This window comes from Ranitomeya imitator, chromosome 5 (genome assembly GCF_032444005.1).
Source record: "Ranitomeya imitator isolate aRanImi1 chromosome 5, aRanImi1.pri, whole genome shotgun sequence".
NCBI lineage: Eukaryota > Metazoa > Chordata > Amphibia > Anura > Dendrobatidae > Ranitomeya > Ranitomeya imitator.
Window position 1 is genome coordinate 20624629 of NC_091286.1, and position 20573 is coordinate 20645201.

General features: G+C 42.7%; 1 protein-coding gene and 1 long non-coding RNA gene across 3 annotated transcripts in view; one reads left to right on the forward strand and one right to left on the reverse strand.

Annotated features, from left to right (window-relative positions):
- Positions 1–12636, forward strand: part of LOC138681120 (uncharacterized) — a 56626-nt gene extending 43990 nt beyond the window's left edge. The window contains exon 3 of the long non-coding RNA XR_011321889.1: positions 11296–12636. This is a non-coding gene — a long non-coding RNA (uncharacterized lncRNA). The remainder of the gene's footprint in view (positions 1–11295) is intronic.
- The window catches only part of LOC138681117 (calpain-13-like), a 156345-nt gene that overhangs the window by 122734 nt on the left and 13038 nt on the right, over positions 1–20573 (reverse strand). For both annotated transcript variants that reach the window (XM_069768371.1, XM_069768370.1), the window contains exon 2: positions 15093–15344. In XM_069768371.1, coding sequence (XP_069624472.1) covers positions 15093–15329 — 237 coding nt within the window. In that variant the 5' untranslated portion in view covers positions 15330–15344. The remainder of the gene's footprint in view (positions 1–15092; positions 15345–20573) is intronic.

The following is a 20573-nucleotide window of genomic DNA, read 5'->3' on the forward strand; positions in this document are numbered from 1 at the left end:
GAAATATACTACGTCACTGGGCAATATACTACATGGCTGGGCAATATACTACGTGGCTGGGCAATATACTACGTGACTGGGCAATATACTACGTGACTGGGCAATATACTACATGGCTGGGCAATATACTATGTGACTGGGAAATATACTACATGACTGGGCAATATACTACGTGGCTGGGCAATATACTACGTGGCTGGGCAATATACTACGTGACTGGGCAATATACTACGTGACTGGGCAATATACTACGTAACTGGGAAATATACTACGTGGCTTGGCAACATACTACGTGGCTGGGCAAAATACTACGTGACTGGGCAAAATACTATGTGAATGGGCAATATACTACGTGGCTGGGCAATATACTACGTGGCAGGGCAATATACTACGTGACTGGGCAATATACTACGTAACTGGGCAATATACTACGTAACTGGGCAATATACTACGAGGCTGGGCAATATACTACGTGACTGGGCAATATACTACGTTACTGGGCAATATAATACGTCGCTGTGCAATATACATGGCTGGGCAATATACTGCGTGGCTGGGCAATATACTACGTGGCTCTGTGCTGTATACTACGTGACTGGGCAATATACTACGTGACTGGGCAATATACTACGTGACTGGGCAATATACTATGTGGCTGGGCAATATACTACATGGCTGGGCAACATACTACGTGACTGGGCAAAATACTACGTGGCTGGGCAATATACTACGTGGCTAGGCAATATACTACGTGGCTGGGCAATATACTACGTTACTGGGCAATATAATACGTCGCTGTGCAATATACTACGTGGCTGTGCAATATACTACGTGGCTGGGCAATATACTACGTGGCTGGGCAATATACTACGTGGCTCTGTGCTGTATACTACGTGACTGGGCAATATACTACGTGACTGGGCAATATACTACGTGACTGGGCAATATACTACGTAACTGGGCAATATACTATGTGACTGGGCAATATACTACGTGGCTGGGCAATATACTACGTGGCTGGACAATATACTATGTGACTGGGCAATATACTATGTGACTGGGCAATATACTACGTGGCTGGGCAATATACTATGTGACTGGGCAATATACTACGTGACTGGGCAATATACTACGTGGCTGGCCAATATACTACGTGACTGGGCAATATACTACGTGACTGGGCAATATACTACGTGACTGGGCAATATACTACGTGACTGGGCAATATACTATGTGGCTGGCCAATATACTACGTGACTGGGCAATATACTACGTGACTGGGCAATATACTACGTGGACATGCATATTCTAGAATACCCGATGCGTTAGAATCAGGCCACCATCTAGTGGGAAATAAGGACCGTCACACACTGATTGTGGCTCAGCAATTACAGGAAATATGAAGGAACAGAAGGATTTTTGTCTTAGTATTTTAATGCAAAATCTGGAAAATTGGAAACAGCAGAAAAATAAATTATATTATTCATATACATTATTACTGAGCAAAAGTTTTAGACGGGTGTAGAAAAACTGCTGCAAGTAAAGAAGCTTCCAAAGAGAGAAGTAATAACAGTTTATCAATTAACAAAATGAAAAGAGAAATCCAATCCCATCAATATTTAGTGACCGCTTGTCGCCTCCATCACTTCTTCTCGGTAACTTGCGCACAGTTTTTGGTGGAAATCGGCAGGAGGTTGCTCCAAACATTTTTGGAGAACTGACCCCTTATCTATCTTGTAACACCATCAGGAAGGAGAATGATTGGCACCAGATCTATTCTGCAGCTGGACAACGACCCTCAACATCTAGCCAATGTTATTAAGAACAAGTCCTGGAAGTGATGATCCAGCCCCACAGATCCGTGATCTCACATCATCCAGTTTGTCAAGTTCCTTCATAACGTGTATACAACTAAAAGCGACCGTGAAGAAGTGGTGGCAGCAACGAGCGGTCATCAGATACTGATGGAATTTAAATTTATATTTTTTTCATTCACTTAATTGTAATTTGTTACTTGAAAAAAATAAACTATTAACACTTCTATTTTATGAAAGCCTATTACTTTGCAGCATTTTTTCACATCTGTCTAAAAATTTAGTACGTACTCTACATTCTACAGCTATATATCACTTATGTACTTAGAAAACTATACAAGATATACCAGGTCTATAATACTGCTCCCATGTACAAGAATATAATTACTATAATACTGCCCCTATGTACACGAATATAACTACTATAATACTGCTCCCATGTACAAGAATATAATTACTATAATACTGCCCCTATGTACAAGAATATAACTACTATAATACTGCCCCTATGTACAAGAATATAACTACTATAATACTGCCTCTATGTACAAGAATATAACTACTATAATACTGCTCCTATGTACAAGAATATAACTACTATAATACTGCCCCTATGTACAAGAATATAACTACTATAATACTGCTCCTATGTACAAGAATATAACTACTATAATACTGCTCCTATGTACAAGAATATAACTACTATAATACTGCTCCTATGTACAAGAATATAACTACTATAATACTGCCCCTATGTACAAGAATATAACTACTATAATACTGCCCCTATTTACAAGAATATAACTACTATAATACTGCTCCTATGTACAAGAATATAACTACTATAATACTGCCCCTATGTACAAGAATATAACTACTATAATACTGCCCCCTATGTACAAGAATATAACTACTATAATACTGCTCCTATGTACAAGAATATAACTACTATAATACTGCCCCTATGTACAAGAATATAACTACTATAATACTGCCCCCTATGTACAAGAATATAACTACTATAATAGTGCCTCTATGTGCAAGAATATAACTACTATAATACTGCCCCCATGTACAAGAATATAACTACTATAATACTGCCCCCTATGTACAAGAATATAACTACTATAATACTGCTCCTATGTACAAGAATATAACTACTATAATACTGCCCCCGATGTACAAGAATATAACTACTATAATACTGCTCCCTATGTACAAGAATATAACTACTATAATACTGCTCCTATGTACAAGAATATAACTACTATAATACTGCCCCCGATGTACAAGAATATAACTACTATAATACTGCTCCTATGTACAAGAATATAACTACTATAATACTGCTCCTATGTACAAGAATATAACTACTATAATACTGCCCCTATGTACAAGAATATAACTACTATAATACTGCTCCTATGTACAAGAATATAACTACTATAATACTGCTCCTATGTACAAGAATATAAATACTATAATACTGCTCCTATGTGCAAGAATATAACTACTATAATACTGCTCCTATGTACAAGAATATAAATACTATAATACTGCCCCTATGTACAAGAATATAACTACTATAATACTGCCCCTATGTACAAGAATATACCTACTATAATACTGCCCCCTATGTACAAGAATATAACTACTATAATACTGCCCCTATGTACAGTAATATAACTACTATAATACTGCCTCCTATAGATCAGAATGGGATTTCTGGGCCATTTTTGTACAGTCTGATACATTTATGATATATTGTGATTTTTATCATTTTCATATTTTGAACACCTCATATGTTTAGCAGGTGTCAGTTCCCAGCAGATGGTTTTGTTTTCTGTCTTTCTTCCTCCTGTTTCCATATTTATATTTTCTGCTCAGGTTTAATGTGTCCTAAATATTTATTAGATGTCAAGTTGGGTTCTGATTCCTTACCCACAGCCTCATGCAGACTGGAGCAGCGCAGCGCACGGTTCAGACTGGAGGTCACCTTCAGGATGAATTAATTGCTGGCTGCTTTCTCATTACATAAGTACATAGATTTATTATATGCACTGAGGTGGCACCTTCAAGGTCCGACAAGACAGGAATCAGATCCTATGTACAATATGATTTATATACACAGAAATTTTCCCCGGCAATAAATTATTCCTCGGATATGGAGAACTGGACCCTGGAACTGAATATTGGTCTGAAGTCATCATGGAGGGGCCTCCATGAATACTGTATATACTGTAGAATGTTTTCTCTTATGTATCTATTCCACCATGGATTGTGACCAGCACTATTAGGATCCTGCCGGAGGTTTGGAAATTAAAGGGGGTAAAGTAGTCCTCTGCTACTATCGTAAAATGCATAGATGCAACACGCAGTGCATGCAGTGGATGGATCTAATCAAGGCAACAACCATGTATTTTATGGAATGACCTATTCCAGTAGAACAGAATCAGTAAATTCCTTATATATAGATGGTAGGTTAGAAGATTGTTCATCATGATATTCTACAGCCTCTTTATTTGGTGAAGCCTGTGGGGAGTGGACAGTAGATGGAAAAGGCACTTTAGTTTCCCAATTGATTGTGGGATTTTGAGCCAAGGCAACCCCAGGATTATTGGAAAATGTGGAGATGAGATTAGAAGGATAAAACCTCATGGTGATTAGGTTCCATAACTATCTCTTAGGGTTCCGTCTGTTGTGAATTCTGTGGTCAAGCTCCCACCTGTGGTCATGAGTGATACTTTGGCTGGTTCTGTCTATGAGCTTCCTCTGGTGGATGTGAGTGGGGCTGCGGCTTCTGAGTTTCCTTCCTCAGGTGATGAGGTTAAGTCGTTAGGTGCTGCTCTATTTAACTCCACCTAGTTCTTTGTTCCTGGCCTCCAGTCAATGTTCCAGTATTGGTCTTGCTCTCTCCTGGATCGTCTTGTGGCCTGTCTGCCCTGCATAAGCTAAGTTCTGCTTGTGTTACTTTTGTTTGCTATTTTTTCTGTCCAGCTTGCTATATTGGTTTTTCTTGCTTGCTGGAAGCTCTGGGACGCAGAGGGAGCACCTCCGTGCCGTTAGTCGGTACGGAGGGTCTTTTTGCGCCCTCTGCGTGGTTGTTTATAGGTTTTGGTGCTGACCGCAAAGCTATCTTTACTATCCTCGGTCTATTCAGTAAGTCGGGCCTCACTTTGCTAAAACCTATTTCATCTCTGTGTTTGTATTTTCATCTTTACTCACAGTCATTATATGTGGGGGGCTGCCTTTTCCTTTGGGGAATTTCTCTGAGGCAAGGTAGGCTTATTTTTCTATCTTCAGGGCTAGCTAGTTTCTCAGGCTGTGCCGAGGCGCCTAGGTCTGGTCAGGAGCGCTCCACGGCTACCTCTAGTGTGGTGTGATAGGATTAGGGATTGCGGTCAGCAGAGTTCCCACGTCTCAGAGCTCGTCCTATGTTATTAGTAACTATCAGGTCACTTTGTGTGCTCTTAACCACCAGGTCCATTGTGTTTCTGAATCACCAGTTCATAACATCCGTCTCCTGTTTGACTGGTCCTGTATTTAGTGGAGATCCATCAATAGTTTCCAGAATAGATGAAAGTCTGTTTTGAGTTTTTTACCCCTATTCTTTCGCAAAAGAGATGTCCATAAAATGTCAGTTTGCTCCTCAATCAACCATGGCAGATGTGGAAATCCATTGAGTATCAACTTTGAGAGTCCTTGTTATCTTTTTTAATGTTGGGTGCAATAGAGGAAATTGAATGGATGACGGCATTCACTGGAGGCGAAGTCTTATCATCGGATAAGTTGGGATCCGCTACCACCTGCTACTGTTTTACGTAGTCGAGAAGGACAATTGATGAGAAAGTGGTCAGTCTTTCCACAATAAAACACTGGTTTTCCTGAAGTCTCCGTTCTTTTCTCTCAGCACTTTCACGTTTTAATAGGCTGTCAATGTACATGGGTTTAGCTTCAGATGTGGGAGGACTCTTTATCTCAAAGTTTCTGGGACTGGTGATTGTAGCAGGTGGATAGCGGTTACTGTTGTGGGACCGGGTTGAATTCCACTTTTTTAATCATCTCTCTGATAATCTATTTGAATACAACGGTGAATAAAGTCATAAAAATTTGTGGGAGCATTGGCCCGGGCTAGTTCATCTTTGACTGAGCTGGAGACTCCGTTTGTTACGGAACCCCACAGCACCAAGAATATGTTGTGCAGTTATATGTATGTATAATAGGTTCCATGTGAGATGCATGTCCCTAGTGCATCAGCTCATAGGCTGTGCCCCTGGGCAGAGGGGACAAGATATTCCCCTTTTGTCCTCCCCCCACCTTTGTAATTCCCACAGTAAATATCGGCAGGCTCCGGCCACCTGCGGCTATGGTAATGTATGTCTGACCTGCCGCTTTTCAATTGGCCCGCCCTCTGTATCTGTGTGATATATATTCTGTGTCCTGTGAGTAAAGTGTTGTCATACTGGAAATATGTGGAGACGCAGTGATCTTTTATATGCGCCCATGTAATCAAGGAATTCCAGCCAGCGTCTTTCATTCCGACTCCAGCCAAAGCAGAGTGGACCTCCTGAAACACGGGGTGGTACTGAAAGAGGTACCCCAACTTGGTAGACCCCGTTACACTGGCGGCAGCAGTGGGATTTGAACTCATGCCTCCAAAGAGACTGGAGCCTAAATCCAGTGCCTTAGACCACTTGGCCATGCTACATTAAAAAAAAAGATCATTTTGCAACATTATTCCATTGAGTATTAATCACCCGCCGCTGAATTCTAAGGCATACTCTGCATCAGAGTGTTTGTCCTGACGTAGCTGAAGCTGTTGGACAATGATTAGGGTCATCAAACACCTGGCTCATGGCTGCTAGGAAAGTCTCCAGATCATTAATTCGATCATCTTGAGTTTCAATAAGAGGGTTGGCCCAGGCTAAAGCTTTATGCCTGCTACTCACTATTATGTGAATTATTTGTTTGGACTTTGCATTTTATCCACAATAATTTTGGAATTTTTGGAAGGTGGATTTTTTCTTTTTCCTGTTCTAAAGCTGTATTTGTCAGTAGCATAATGATACACAATACTTTTTTGATTTTTAAGGATGGAGATGAGCAGGGTGTAGCAAAGTAAAATCTTCACTGGTTGGTGAATCCACAAAAGTTGTCCCGGTCTCCACCAAATCTGAAAGGTGGGAATGGAAGGGTGGCTGTGGAAGGGTGGCTGGTGGGGCCGGAGCTATATGTTGATTTTGTAACAGAAGGATCTGCTCAGACTGCAGTGCAGTCTTATTGCTTAGATCTTGTACAATTATCTGTAGATCCTGAGTAGCTTGTCCAAAAATCTGAACGTTATGGGATGTCTGAGCTTCAAATGCCGTATATTTTGGTTTTAGTGCTTGCATGTCTGCATACACTCCCTGACAGAAGTTATGTCGCTTAGCCATGTCATGTAAATAAAGCTTATAACCTGACGTTAAATTCATCCATTGGTTATATAAATTATTCTTTTGAAACCTGAAACCCTCCGAAATGTGGTTTAGGTTAAGAAAATAAATTGGCATCAATGAAGAAATATTGATCAGTTAAAGGACACAGAATGGTCAGATTTTGGCAAGACAAAAGTTTTGTCATCCACAGCAAGTAATGTGATATTCAAACAAATAATTAACCCCTTCACGACCCAACCTATTTTGACCTTAATGACCTGGCCATTTTTTTTGCAATTCTGACCAGTGTCCCTTTATGAGGTAATAACTCAGGAACGCTTCAACAGATCCTAGCGGTTCTGAGAATGTTTTTTGTATGACATATTGGGCTTCATGTTAGTGGTAAATTTAGGTCGATACTTTTTGCGTTTATTTGTAAAAAAAAATGGAAATTTGGCGAAAATTTAGAAAATTTCGCAATTTTCAAATTGTGAATTTTTATTCTGTTAAACCAGAGAGTTATGTGACACAAAATAGTTAATAAATAACATTTCCCACATGTCTACTTTACATCAGCACAATTTTGGAAACAAATTTTTTTTTTTGCTAGGAAGTTCTAAGGGTTAAAATTTGACCAGCGATTTCTCATTTTTACTAGAAAATTTACAAAACCATTTTTTTTAGGGACCACCTCACATTTGAAGTCAGTTTGAGGGGTCTATATGGTTGAAAATACCCCAAAGTGACACCATTCTAAAAACTGCACCCCTCAAGGTGCTCAAAACCACATTCAAGAAGTTTATTAACCCTTCAGGTGCTTCACAGCAGCAGAAGCAATATGGAAGGAAAAAATGATCTTTTGGCAACAATTTTTTTATTTTCCCAAGAATAAAAGGAGAAACTGGACCCCGCAAGTCATTGTACAATTTGTCCTGATACCCCTTATGTGGAGGGGAACCACTGTTTGGGCGCACGACAGGGCTCGGAAGGGAAGGAGCACCATTTGACTTTTTGAATGAAAAAAGCTCTCCCACAAGTGACCCCATTTTGGAAACTAGACCCCCCAAAGAGCTTATCTAGATGCATAGTGAGCACTTTAAACCCCCTGGTGCTTCACAAATTGATCCGTAAAAATGAAAAAGTACTTTTTTTTCACAAAAAAATTCTTTTAGCCTCAATTTTTTCATTTTCAAAACTTTTGTCTTGCCAAAATCTGACCATTCTGTGTCCATTAACTGATCAATATTTCTGCATTGATGCCAATTTATTTTCTTAACCTGAACCACATTTCGGAGGGTTTCAGCTTTCAAAAGAATCATTTATACAACCAATGGATGAATTTAACATCGGGTTATAAGCTTTTATTTACATAACATGGGTAAGCGACATAACTTCTGTCAGGGAGTGTAGATGCAGTAAGCAAACTGTCCAATTTAGTTACTCGCACCCCCAATGATCCTCTCTCGGCGGCTTCAATGATAGTAGCTTGAGAATCCTGTTACGATACTGGAATGCAGTGGCTAGAGGAGCAGCAACAAGCGGTAATAGAAGTCCTTGGAGATAGCAAAGGAGTTATAGGAAACAAGCCATAGATAAAGGAGATCAGTCTGGAGATGAAAGCTCAGGAGCTGGAGACTGGAACTAGACTTTCAGTTACACACAATATTCAAGCAATGAGTGAGTTATCCATGTGGCTTTAAGTAGGTCCAAACAGGAAACTAGATGGATTCCACAGGTTCAGAATCTACAATATTAGTAAAGGGCAATTGCAGAACACAACAGCAGCCTCCAGTGGTAAGGAGTGGAATTGCAGTACAGTTATCAAGGTGAACAATAGCAGCCACTAGTGGTCAAACTGTAGAAGGCCAACAGGAATCCTGACACGTTCGCCTCTGCTCCATTCATTCTTAATGCCAGTGCAGAAGACCAGCCAAACCCAAGAAGAATGAATGTAATGGAGGTCCGCATAATGACTACCTCTCCATTCACATGGTCACCTTCAGAGGTTCTTGAGATTATGGGGGGCCCAATTGTGGAAGTTGTTTCCTATGGATAGGGGATCAGTTATAAACTTGGTACAAATCCATTAAGTCTTTTTTATTTATGAGGGTGGAAGATTTCCTCATGACCCTCTTGCTGTCTGAGCTGGTCACTGATTATTCTGGTAATTATACTGGTCCAGCTGTAGGTTTACATAGGACTGCATTATGTTAATTATGGATTCATCTCTACTGCATCTGTTGGATTTGTATGCAATAGCTGTAATGAATCATAGGTTAATGGTGTGGGGGATATATCCACCATCATCCTGGGGGCTGAGAAGTAGACTTTCCCATTTTGCATGTGATGTGGATATAATATATAAGGAGGACCAAGAGACAGATGACTTCTTGACATGAAATGCAACTCATGGCCCATTCTCAACCTACCCAATATTTGGATCTACTGTGATGAATTTTGCTTTTTGACGATATTAAGCATCACAGCAGATTATGTTTTTTGCTATATTGTGATGGTACATGGAGCGGTATGATATATAACGTTGGGTTGGAGGAGGGGATGTGTGATAGTATGGAGGATAAGACGACCTTGAGGATGAACCTCTGCAGCGAGATGTGCTATGAAGCGGAGACTCTGCCCTGATCTTCACACAACTTCATTTTACTGACATATCCTCTATTCGGCTTTGATGCAAATGATAAACATGCAAAAGCTTTGCAGCCGCTCAGTGTACCATAAAGTGCAAGTTCTGCTGTGAAGGGAAAACAGCCTGACAAATGCATTCTGGTCAGAGCTGCCGATAAAAACAACAGAAAGAAAAGGAAAAACCTTCCTGCGTTTCTTGCTCACAGCTCTGTATTTGGATAATTATATTAACCATTAACTGCATGTAGGATTAGGCGGCGGGGACAATGCTAATTTTATGCAGGTAATTATGCTTAACTCTGCAGCATTACCTGCGTATATCATCACTATCAGCATGAGATCTGGAGAAACGGCCACACAACCAGAATAATTACAATTCCGGGTATGGGCAAATGTCCACAGTCTAATGGTAAAAAGCAGACGCTGCCCTCTACTGATAAAGATGAGATGACGCTGCTGACCCTGCCCACAATGATAATGAAATGACTCTGCTGACCCTGTCCTCTAATGATAATGAGATGAATCATCTGTTGACCCTGTCCTCTACTGATAATGAGATGACTCTGGTGACCCTGCCATGTAATGAATATAAGATGATTCTGGTGACCCTGCCCTTTAATGAAAATGAGATGACTCTGCTGACCCTGCCCTCTAATGGAAAGGAGATGACTCTGCTGAACCTGTCCTCTAATGATAATGAGAAGACTCTGCTGACCCTTTCCTCTAAAGATAATGAGCTGACGCTGCTGACCCTGCCTGCTAATGATAATGAGATGACTCAGCTGACCCTTCCCTCTGATGAAAATGAGATGACTCTTCTGACCCTGCTCTCTAATGATAATGGGATGACTTTGCTAGACCTGCCCTCTAAAGATAATGAGATGACTCTGCTGACCCTGCTCTCTAATGATAATGGGATGACTCTGCTAGACGTGCCCTCTAATAAAGACCTGCCCTCTAAAGATAATGAGATGACTCTGCTGACCCTGCCCTGTAATGATAATGGGATGACTCTGCTAGACCTGCCCTCTAATAATAATGAGATCACTCTGCTGACCCCACCCTCTATCACTCTGCTGACCCTGCCCTCTGATGAAAATGAGATGAGTCTGCTGACCCTGCCCTCTGATGAAAATGAGATGACTCTGCTGACCCTACCCTCTAATGAAAATGAGATTACTCTGCTGACCCCGCCCTCTAATGATAATGAGATGACTCTGCTGACCCTGCCCTTTAATGATGAGATTACTCTACTGATACTTCCCTCTAATGACAATGAGATGACTCTGCTGAACTTGCCCACTAATGATAATGAGATGACTCTTCTAACACCATGCTTTATTGATAATCAGATGAAAAATCATTACTTATTGGTATCATACACGTTTGCTGCATAAAATGTTTCCTTTCTGTTACAGATCGACGTTGCCATGATAAAGTGTGGAATCTTCCCCATATATATTTTGCTGGTGTGCGATAACAGGCAAAATCTCGTAGCAGCTGTGGACCTAGCCGGTTTGATGAACATCCTTTGCCTAGCACATGTGCTGAATTTGCTGGTGCAGTGCTTCCTGAAAAATTATACCCAGACATCAGAGCGGCTGCAGAAAGTGCAAGACATCTGTGAGCGCTTTTGGCATTTATTATGCATTGCTTATATAGCGCTAAGATATTCCACAGCGCTTTACAGTTTTGTACACATTATCATCGTTGTCCCCGTGGGGCTCACAATCTAATTTTCACCCTGCTTCTCGTCTGTCTGCACTGCAGCGTCACTTCTGCCTTCTCGCTCCCCTCCTCGTGTGTGATGTACCCACAAGGTGGAACTCCATTTTTTATATGGAGTGACAGTGTGAGCAGCAGCAGACAATATTGGAGTTTTAGCTACAGCACACACGGGTTAGTCACTGCAGAACAACATCATTTCACCACCATCGAGTGGGCCTCCATGCGGGACATGTGTGCCCTGTTGCGCTGCTTTGAGTACTCCTCCAACATGGCCAGCACTGATGACGCCATCATCAGGCATGGCAGCTCAGTGGTTAGCACTGTAGCTTTGCAGCGCTGGAGTCCTGGGTTCAAATCACACCAAGGACAGCATCTGCAAGGAGTTTGTATGTTCTCTCCGTGTTTGCGTGGGTTTCTTCTGGGCACTCTGGTTTCCTCCCACATTCCAAAGACATACTGATAGGGAATTTAGATTGTGAGCCCCATCGGGGACAGTGATGATAATGTGTGTGAAGAGTTAAACTAAGAAAAATTAAAGCGGGCTTCATTTTGTGCTTTTCGACTCCATCTTGCTGTTTTGAGATAAATTTTTGTTACTAGGCTAAAGTTCATAGTTGTTATGAGACCTTGATTATTCCAGCCCGAACAAGATATGACACTGAAGGTGTATTGTTCTATGAGACCTTGACGTGTATGCTGTTCCTGCATTCTTATAGGTTAAGAACTGTGAGTGTGTTCTTATGTTGATTGGTTGAAGTGTAACTTGTTAAGATTATGAAAAGTGCGACACAATAAATGGGGCTCAGAGATCTGCTTGATCCCCCCAAACAGAGACATACTCCTCCGTCTGGTCATTTTCAGTTGCCGCCAACACCCTGTGGATCAATTTGAAAATCACTGTGTCAACCATGAAGGGTCACTTCAGATCCTCCCTCAACATGTGCAAACTGTAAAGCGCTGCGGAATATGTTAGCGCTATATAAAAATAAAAAAATATTATTATTATTACTATCTCACTTCTATACTTCCTTGAAAAAACACTTCAGGCAATGATGCATGAGGAGGTGACACAGGCGGAAGAGGAGGAACAGGGACCATTCACACCATTATAAGGCCCGTCGTCCACACATATCTGGGAGGATGGTTTCCTATACCAACATCGGAGAGGTACACAACTGTCCAGCCAGAAATCAGGTTTGGAGGACGAGGAGGAAGAACCGAGTTCACAGCAGGGTGCCACTCAAAGCAGCTCACGGACATCACTGGGGCATGGCTGGGGGTAATACAGAGGACCCAGATGATATACCTCCCACAGAGGCCAGCTTATTGTTGCCTCTGCGCAGCCTGGCACACATGAGTCAATACATGCTGCTGTTCCTGCGCAACGAGTTGCCCGGATTGTTACAAGTGCTGATTACTGGGTAGCTGCCCTGCCTGACCCCTTCTACAAAAACAAAGTGCCATCCTTCCTTCCATCACCGGAGCATGATCTGAAAATGTGGGAATGCAAATGCATACTGGTAGATGCACTACTGACGGCGTCCTCACCTGACGGACGAGGAATTCATTATTTATTATTATTATTATTATTATAGTACATCCACACAGGCTGTTTTTTAGAGTACTTACTCAGAGCATTTTTTCAGAGGACTACGACAGAGACACGTGCACAGTACACACACAGGCTTTTTGGCACAACATTCTCGCAGACACGGTTGCAGAGTAGAAAAATATTTTTACGCACAGTACTCCCACAGAGACTAGTGCGGATTATGTTACTTTTTTAAAATTACACACAGTACTTCCACAGACACTGGTGCAGAGTACACACAGAGACTAAAAAGGCACAGTTCTCCCATAGACACTGGTGCGGATTATTTTTTGTTTTTTAATTACGCACAGTACTCCCACAGACATGGGTGCAGAGTACACAGAGGTTTTTTGGCACAGTACTTCCACTGACACGGGTGCAGAGTATACACAGGCTTTTTGGCACAGTACTCCCACAGACATGGGTGCAGAGTACACAGAGTCTTTTTGGCACAGTACTATCACAGACATGGGTGCAGAGTACACAGAGGCTTTTTGGCACAATACTCCCACAGACATGGGTGCAGAGTACACAGAGGCTTTTTGGCATAGTACTATCACAGACACGGGTGCAGAGTACACATAGGCTTTTTTGGCACAGTACTCCCATAGACATGGATGCATAGTACACACAGAGACTTAGAGGCACAGTTCTCCCACAGACATGGGTGCGGAGTACACACAGGGGCTTAAAGGCACAGTACAACCACAGACACAGGTGCAGAGTAGTGATGAGTAGAGATGGGCGGACCCTTGGATGTTAAACAAGTTCGGGCACCAAAGCAGTACTTGGACCCGAACCTAGACGCTATTCACTTGAATGGGGGGCTCGACCATCCAATGTTTGCCACGCTGTCATGTGCATGATAGCACAGCAAACACTGCTTCTGATCGGCTGTAAAATCATTACCACCAGTCAGACAGCCGCGGTTCCCACGCTGTCAAAAGACAGCAGGAGCCCGCAGCTTTGATAGGAGGTATAAAGACTACATCTGGTCACTAGTGTAGGCTGATGGGATCACTGCTCCCCATCAGTCTATGCCTGCTGCCGCTAATAACAGTGAGAGCAGGCGGTGGCTGATGGTAGTATTCATCAGCCAGTACCTGCACTCTAAATAAATATTTTTTTTTTTAAACGGCGTGGGCTCCGCTGTACTTTATACTCGTTACTCTAGTCAATCACCCAAGCATTAAGATTTGCTCGACTTGAGTAATGAGTACCTGAACATTTTAGTGCTCGCTCATCACTAGTGCAGAGTACACACAGAGGCTTAGAGGAACAGTACTCCCACAGATATGGCTGCAGAGTACACACAGAGGCTTTTTGGCACAGTACTCCCACTGAGACATGTGCAAAGTACACACACAGAGTGCGTACACGCAAAATCTAAAACTCTCCCTCATTACAGCTGTGTTCTGTCCCTATACTAATCAAAGCAGAAAGGCAGCGGCACCCGTGATGTGGCATTTATACAGACCTCGTCATGTAGTGGGCCCGCCAATTACAGCTATGCCAATACTTGCCATGGATGTGATGACTCCGGAAGTGCCCATAGCCTAAAAACTTGTTGATTGGCTGCACTGCAGCCTTTCAACAAACTTTATTCTTCACCAAACCCAAACAGTAAACCGGACTTCCTGTAAAAAGTCCATGTTCTGGGTTCGGTACCAGACCCTAGGTGTCTGTTATGAACTCCAAACTTTACAGTTCAGGTTCGCTCATCCCTAATTGTAAGCTATTATAAACTGCTGTGTTCTTGGTAGGGCAAATGATTTTCTGATTCTCTACTTGGTTATATGCTTTCCAGAGTTTTATTTACATTTTTTATATTTTTATGTTTTGCAAAAATAAAGAAAGAAAAACATTTCAATATAAATAAAAAAAATTATAACTTACGGTTGGTCGTTTCCATTTGATGCTCAGCAGTTTATCCTGCGATAGTAATTTTTCTCCTATAGAGTAGAGGTTGGCCGGGAACACATCGTCCTCAAACAGCTGCTTCCTGCTGATGCACAGGTCCCGGATGCTGTTAAAGTCTTGTCCTTTAAACTTTTTGGGGTTCTCCACAGTCCCGATTTTTCTCTGGGACTGCTGCCCTTCTGCCACGTTCTGATATACCCCCGGGAGTGGCATTACGGCTTGAAGCTACTGTGTATAGAAAAAGAAAACAGATAATATGACACTATCAGCGAAGCAAAAAAAAAAATGTCATCAATACAAAGATTTCAATGCATGAGCGGAATGGGATCTACAAACCAGTGAGTGCGGCATGAAGGAAATTTGGGTTAACTCAGTTACTGATAAAGTTGCTTCTGGTTTGAATAAAATTAGCTGAGCGGTTCCTGGATTAAACACGCCGGTAACAGAGAACAATGGATGAATCAGGAGTCAGGACTTGTGAGTTTGTTCCAAGGCAATCACTATAGTGCGCTATGTAATCACATGAAATGGACCTGGTCACCTGGTACATTGACTATTATGCTATTAGGCTCAGAAAAAAAAAAATTATTTCAGTTTTGCAGATATGTATATATGTAAATGTTTTCCAACTCCTTTAATGGTCTACTTATACGTCTAAATTTGCTATTAGGAGAGTTTCCCTAGAATGGGCCATCAATATTTTATCTCTAGGAGAAATCTCCTCTGATTTGTCTATTGAAAAGTTTATTTTAATGTGTACCTATGCCATCACAGAAAATAATCTTTAGTCCATGCCCTCATCATCTCCCGCCTCGACTACTGTAACCTCCTGCTCTGTGGCCTCCCCTCGAACACTCTCGCACCCCTCCAATCTATTCTAAACTCTGCTGCCCGACTAATCCACCTGTCCCCCCGCTATAACCCGGCTTCTCCCCTCTGTCAATCCCTTCACTGGCTCCCTATTACCCAGAGACTCCACTACAAAAACCTAACCATGATATACACAGTCATCCACAACCTGTCTTCTCCATACATCTGTGACCTCGTCTCCCGGTACTTACCTGCACGCAACCTCCGATCCTCACAAGATCTCCTTCTCTACTCCCCTCTTATCTCCTCTTCCCACAATCACATACAATATTTCTCTCGCGTATCACCCCTACTCTGGAACTCTCTACCCCAACATATCAGACTCTCACCTACCATCGAAACCTTCAAAAAGAACCTGAAGACCCACCTCTTCCGACAAGCCTACAACCTGCAGTAACCACCGATCGACCAAACCGCTGCACGGCCAGCTCTATCCTCGCCTACTGTATCCTCACCCATCCCTTGTAGATTGTGAGCCCTCGCGGGCAGGGTCCTCTCTCCTCCTGTATCCTCACCCATCCCTTATAGATTGTGAGCCCTCGCGGGCAGGGTCCTCTCTCCTCCTGTATCCTCACCCATCCCTTGTAGATTGTGAGTCCTCGCGGGCAGGGTCCTCTCTTCTCCTGTATCCTCACCCATCCCTTGTAGATTGTGAGCCCTCGCGGGCAGGGTCCTCTCTCCTCCTGTATCCTCACCCATCCCTTGTAGATTGTGAGCCCTCGCGGGCAGGGTCCTCTCTCCTCCTGTATCCTCACCCATCCCTTGTAGATTGTGAGCCCTCGCGGGCAGGGTCCTCTCTCCTCCTGTATCCTCACCCATCCCTTGTAGATTGTGAGCCCTCGCGGGCAGGGTCCTCTCTCCTCCTGTTCCAGTTGTGACTTGTATTGTTCAAGATTATTGTACCTGTGTTTATTATGTATACCCCTCCTCACATGTAAAGCGCCATGGAATAAATGGCGCAATAATAATTAATAATAATAATAATGTGAGGATGTGCCTGTAACTGAAATTTGATCCCGTTGTTCAACCTTTGGGGACAATTTTTTTTCCTAAATGCATGCAGTTGGATCTAAAAATAATTTTTGCAATTGGGTTTCATTGCAAATTTTGCACCGTTTGCCTTCTATTGTGGCTGTATTACACTGCCTAGTGCTGGTTGCAGGATGAATTAAAAGGGGTTATCAACTTTATCTTATCTTAACAGATGTGTTGGAAACCCGGCTGATGGACAGGCCCTAGGGGCTCATGCAGATGGCCGCATTTTCGGTCTGAGTGCGATCCAACGAGCATCAGATCGCACTCACATCAATGTTAATCTATGGAGCAGTGCATATTTCCCTTTTTTTTTTTTCCTCGGACCAAGTCTGTCCAAGCACAAAAATCGCAGCATGCACGATTTGCATCCCTAAATCAGGTGGCACTAGCCCAAGCAAATCAATGGGTCAGTCAAAAAAAATCGGACCCATCTGAGTGCGTTCCACTTTTTATGGAATGACAGAATGGAGAAGATGGAGGATTTTTTTTCCCCATCTGAGAAAATTGGATCATACTCTGATCAGAGTGTGATTACAATAATAACTCCAATTCTCTTAGCTGAGAGAAAATCCTGTCGTATGACCCTACTGTTGTGTATGCTCCGCCGCAGACTCTAAGCTTTACCTCCACCCCCTGCAGTTGCATCGAGGAGTAGAACAAACAAAACAAAGTTTTAAAAGTTTACAAAAACTGAAGATTTTCATCAGAGCCTCGATGTAGTTACGATCACGCAGATTTTATGCAGCTGACTATCATCCGTTATATATCGCTCGCTGCATGCAAACAACCTGATTTCCTGTCTGAACAGCAGGAGCCGCATTTACCGTCTGTTCCGCTGCCTCCGACCTTCCATTTACTCACTTTTATCTCTGTCTGATTTTCATGTTCTGACTCCGGCTTTTTCTTCATACAAGTGTTATAATTAAAGCAGATAAGGATAATTAGCAAAGAAAATCACAGGTGAGGTCAAGCAGGGCCCGTCCAACCCCTTCCAATCAAAGCTTTACAATCGGTGTCACTATAGATATGCTGCTTATACCGTCCTTATTTTACTTGTCAATGGGGTTGTCTCCTTTGAAGGGGCTCTGTCGGCACAGAATGACTGATCAAACCAAGTCGAGGCGCTCGGTGCACCATGACGAGGCCAAACTTTTAAATGCACCTTCTCACCTGCTTGTTTTCCCCTCAATTTCTAGCCCTTCCCAGCGCCCTTATTTGATTGACAGCTCCAACTTCAGAGAGCCAGAGATGGGCAGAGATAGAGGGAAGACAAGCAGATGGAAAGGTGGATGTGAACGTTTGTCACCGCCATGATGCACCGAGCGTCTGAACTTGGTTTGCACAGTCATTATATCCTGACAGATCACCTTCAAAGAAGACAACCCCATTCTCTAAATCTATGATTAGACGACCATATCCTATAGCACTTATAGGATCTCTGTAATGCAACCGATTCAACATCTTCTGATCATCTTCCGGGCTACTTTTAGAGGATGTGCTCGCTGCAGGGGAAAGCAGTACTACAAACCGGCTAATCAAAAAAGAGAAAAGAGACCTGTCAGTCGCCAGCAGAAGGCCGGCGGTGGGCTGCAAAAGAGGGAGAATGGACAGAGAGGTCTCCTGCACTTGTGGGTCATTTACACAAAAACATCGCTGATAGATTTCTATATAAATAGAGAGAAGGACTTAAAATACAAAGATATGGAAATGATCCTCCTAATCCTCTATCTTTTGAATCCTTGCATAGATAGATAGTAGATAGATAGATAGATAGATAGATAGATAGATAGATAGATAGATAGATAGATACTGTAATAGATAGATAGATAGATAGATAGATAGATAGATAGATGTAAGCCCTCAAGGGCAGGGTCCTCGCCCCTCTGTATCTGTCTGTCATTGTTAGTTCACTGTAAGTGATATCTATAATTTGTATGTAACCCCTTCTCATGTACAGCATCATGGAATCAATGGTGTTCTGTCTCCGCCATCTAATATTGTTACCCTGATTATCTGTTTGCGTAATTGCAGGTTTCTCAGTATAGATGTTCATATCTTTATTTGTTTTTAGTGCTTTGGCTCCCTCTGGCGGTCAGAGTTATGTTGACAGTTCAATCTTCTGTGTTTGTATTATCCATGTCTGATTCTCCTCCTCCTTTGCAATGCATTATGGTAGCTCAGCCTCCATTTCCCTCCATTTTTTCCTTTCACTTTCCTCAGTCTGCCTTCAAGGAAAGATGCTTCACTTCATCCCCCTTGCGATTGCATTGCCGGTATGTCTTTATGCTTCCTATAGATATTTCTGCTCCATATTAGCCTAGCCTAGCCAGTTGTACTCCCAGTTCAGTTTCTAGCCTTCTAAATGTTATGCATAATGTATATCATGTGTATTATGTATCTGTTCTATACCATGCACTGATTCTATGTATATCATTGTTCACAGTTTCACCGCATCAATATACCACTACGTTTAATAAAGCACAGACTCAACCACAGTCTCCTTATTGGACCCCGGTATAGCGGTTTAGCTGACTGTATAGCTACGTATGAGCCTGCCTCAGCTAGTGAGGACAGAACAGTGAAACGGCAGCCATCCAACTAGTGGGATTCAAGTCACCGGCTACTCAGAGACTAAATACAGTTACAGCAATCTCTGCACAGCCAAGCACTTTCCCAAGACACCATGTCTCACAAATCGCATAGGACAAGATCTGTTACTTCCGTCTCCTCAAAGACAACATCCATCAGCAGCGCGGTCGCCATTGCCCGCGCAAATGCTGAAGCCGCCAAAATACGAGCGAGCTTTGCTGACCAAGAGATGCAACTTAAATTAGAAAAGGCGCGCCTAGATGACGAAGAGAGAAGGTCATGCTTAGAGAAAGCACGCATAGATCATGAGAGAGCCGACCAAGAGAGAAGGTCGCAGTTAGAGAAAGCACGCATAGATCATGAGAGAGCCGACCAAGAGAGAAGAACGCAGTTAGAGAAGGCACGTGTGGATGCCGCCTTAGAAAGCCTAGCAGCAAAAAGGGAAGCTGCCGCAGCCCTCGCCGAAGCAGAATCGCTAGAAGCCGCGCAAAATCCCAAGCTGCATAGCCAAAGCAGTACGTTGAGTCTGGAGTTTCCACTGCAAGACTCACCACAACGCACATCTCAGTATATTAATGAACTTCCTGATCCAAACTATAACCCTGAACCAGTACCAAAACCAGAATACGACACCTCCAGCGAAGTGAGCGAGAGTCGTCACGAGGCTCAGGACAGAAACAAACTTGAAAATGTGAGGCAAAACAACTCTGCTAATGACTACCTTGCCCCTCATCAGGTAACCAACGTGGATCACCCTGCTGACACACCGTACATCAGGCCGAAGCAATACGACACCGGCTGGCGCCACCATGAGGACACTAACAGGTACGAACGCACCTCACATCACTATCAGGGCGACCCATCACCAGTATACTCTGCTGACAACCGGTTCACGACAGAATTTGCCAAGTTCTTCACACGACGTGAACTGGTTGCCAAGGGACTCATGAAATTCACTGACCG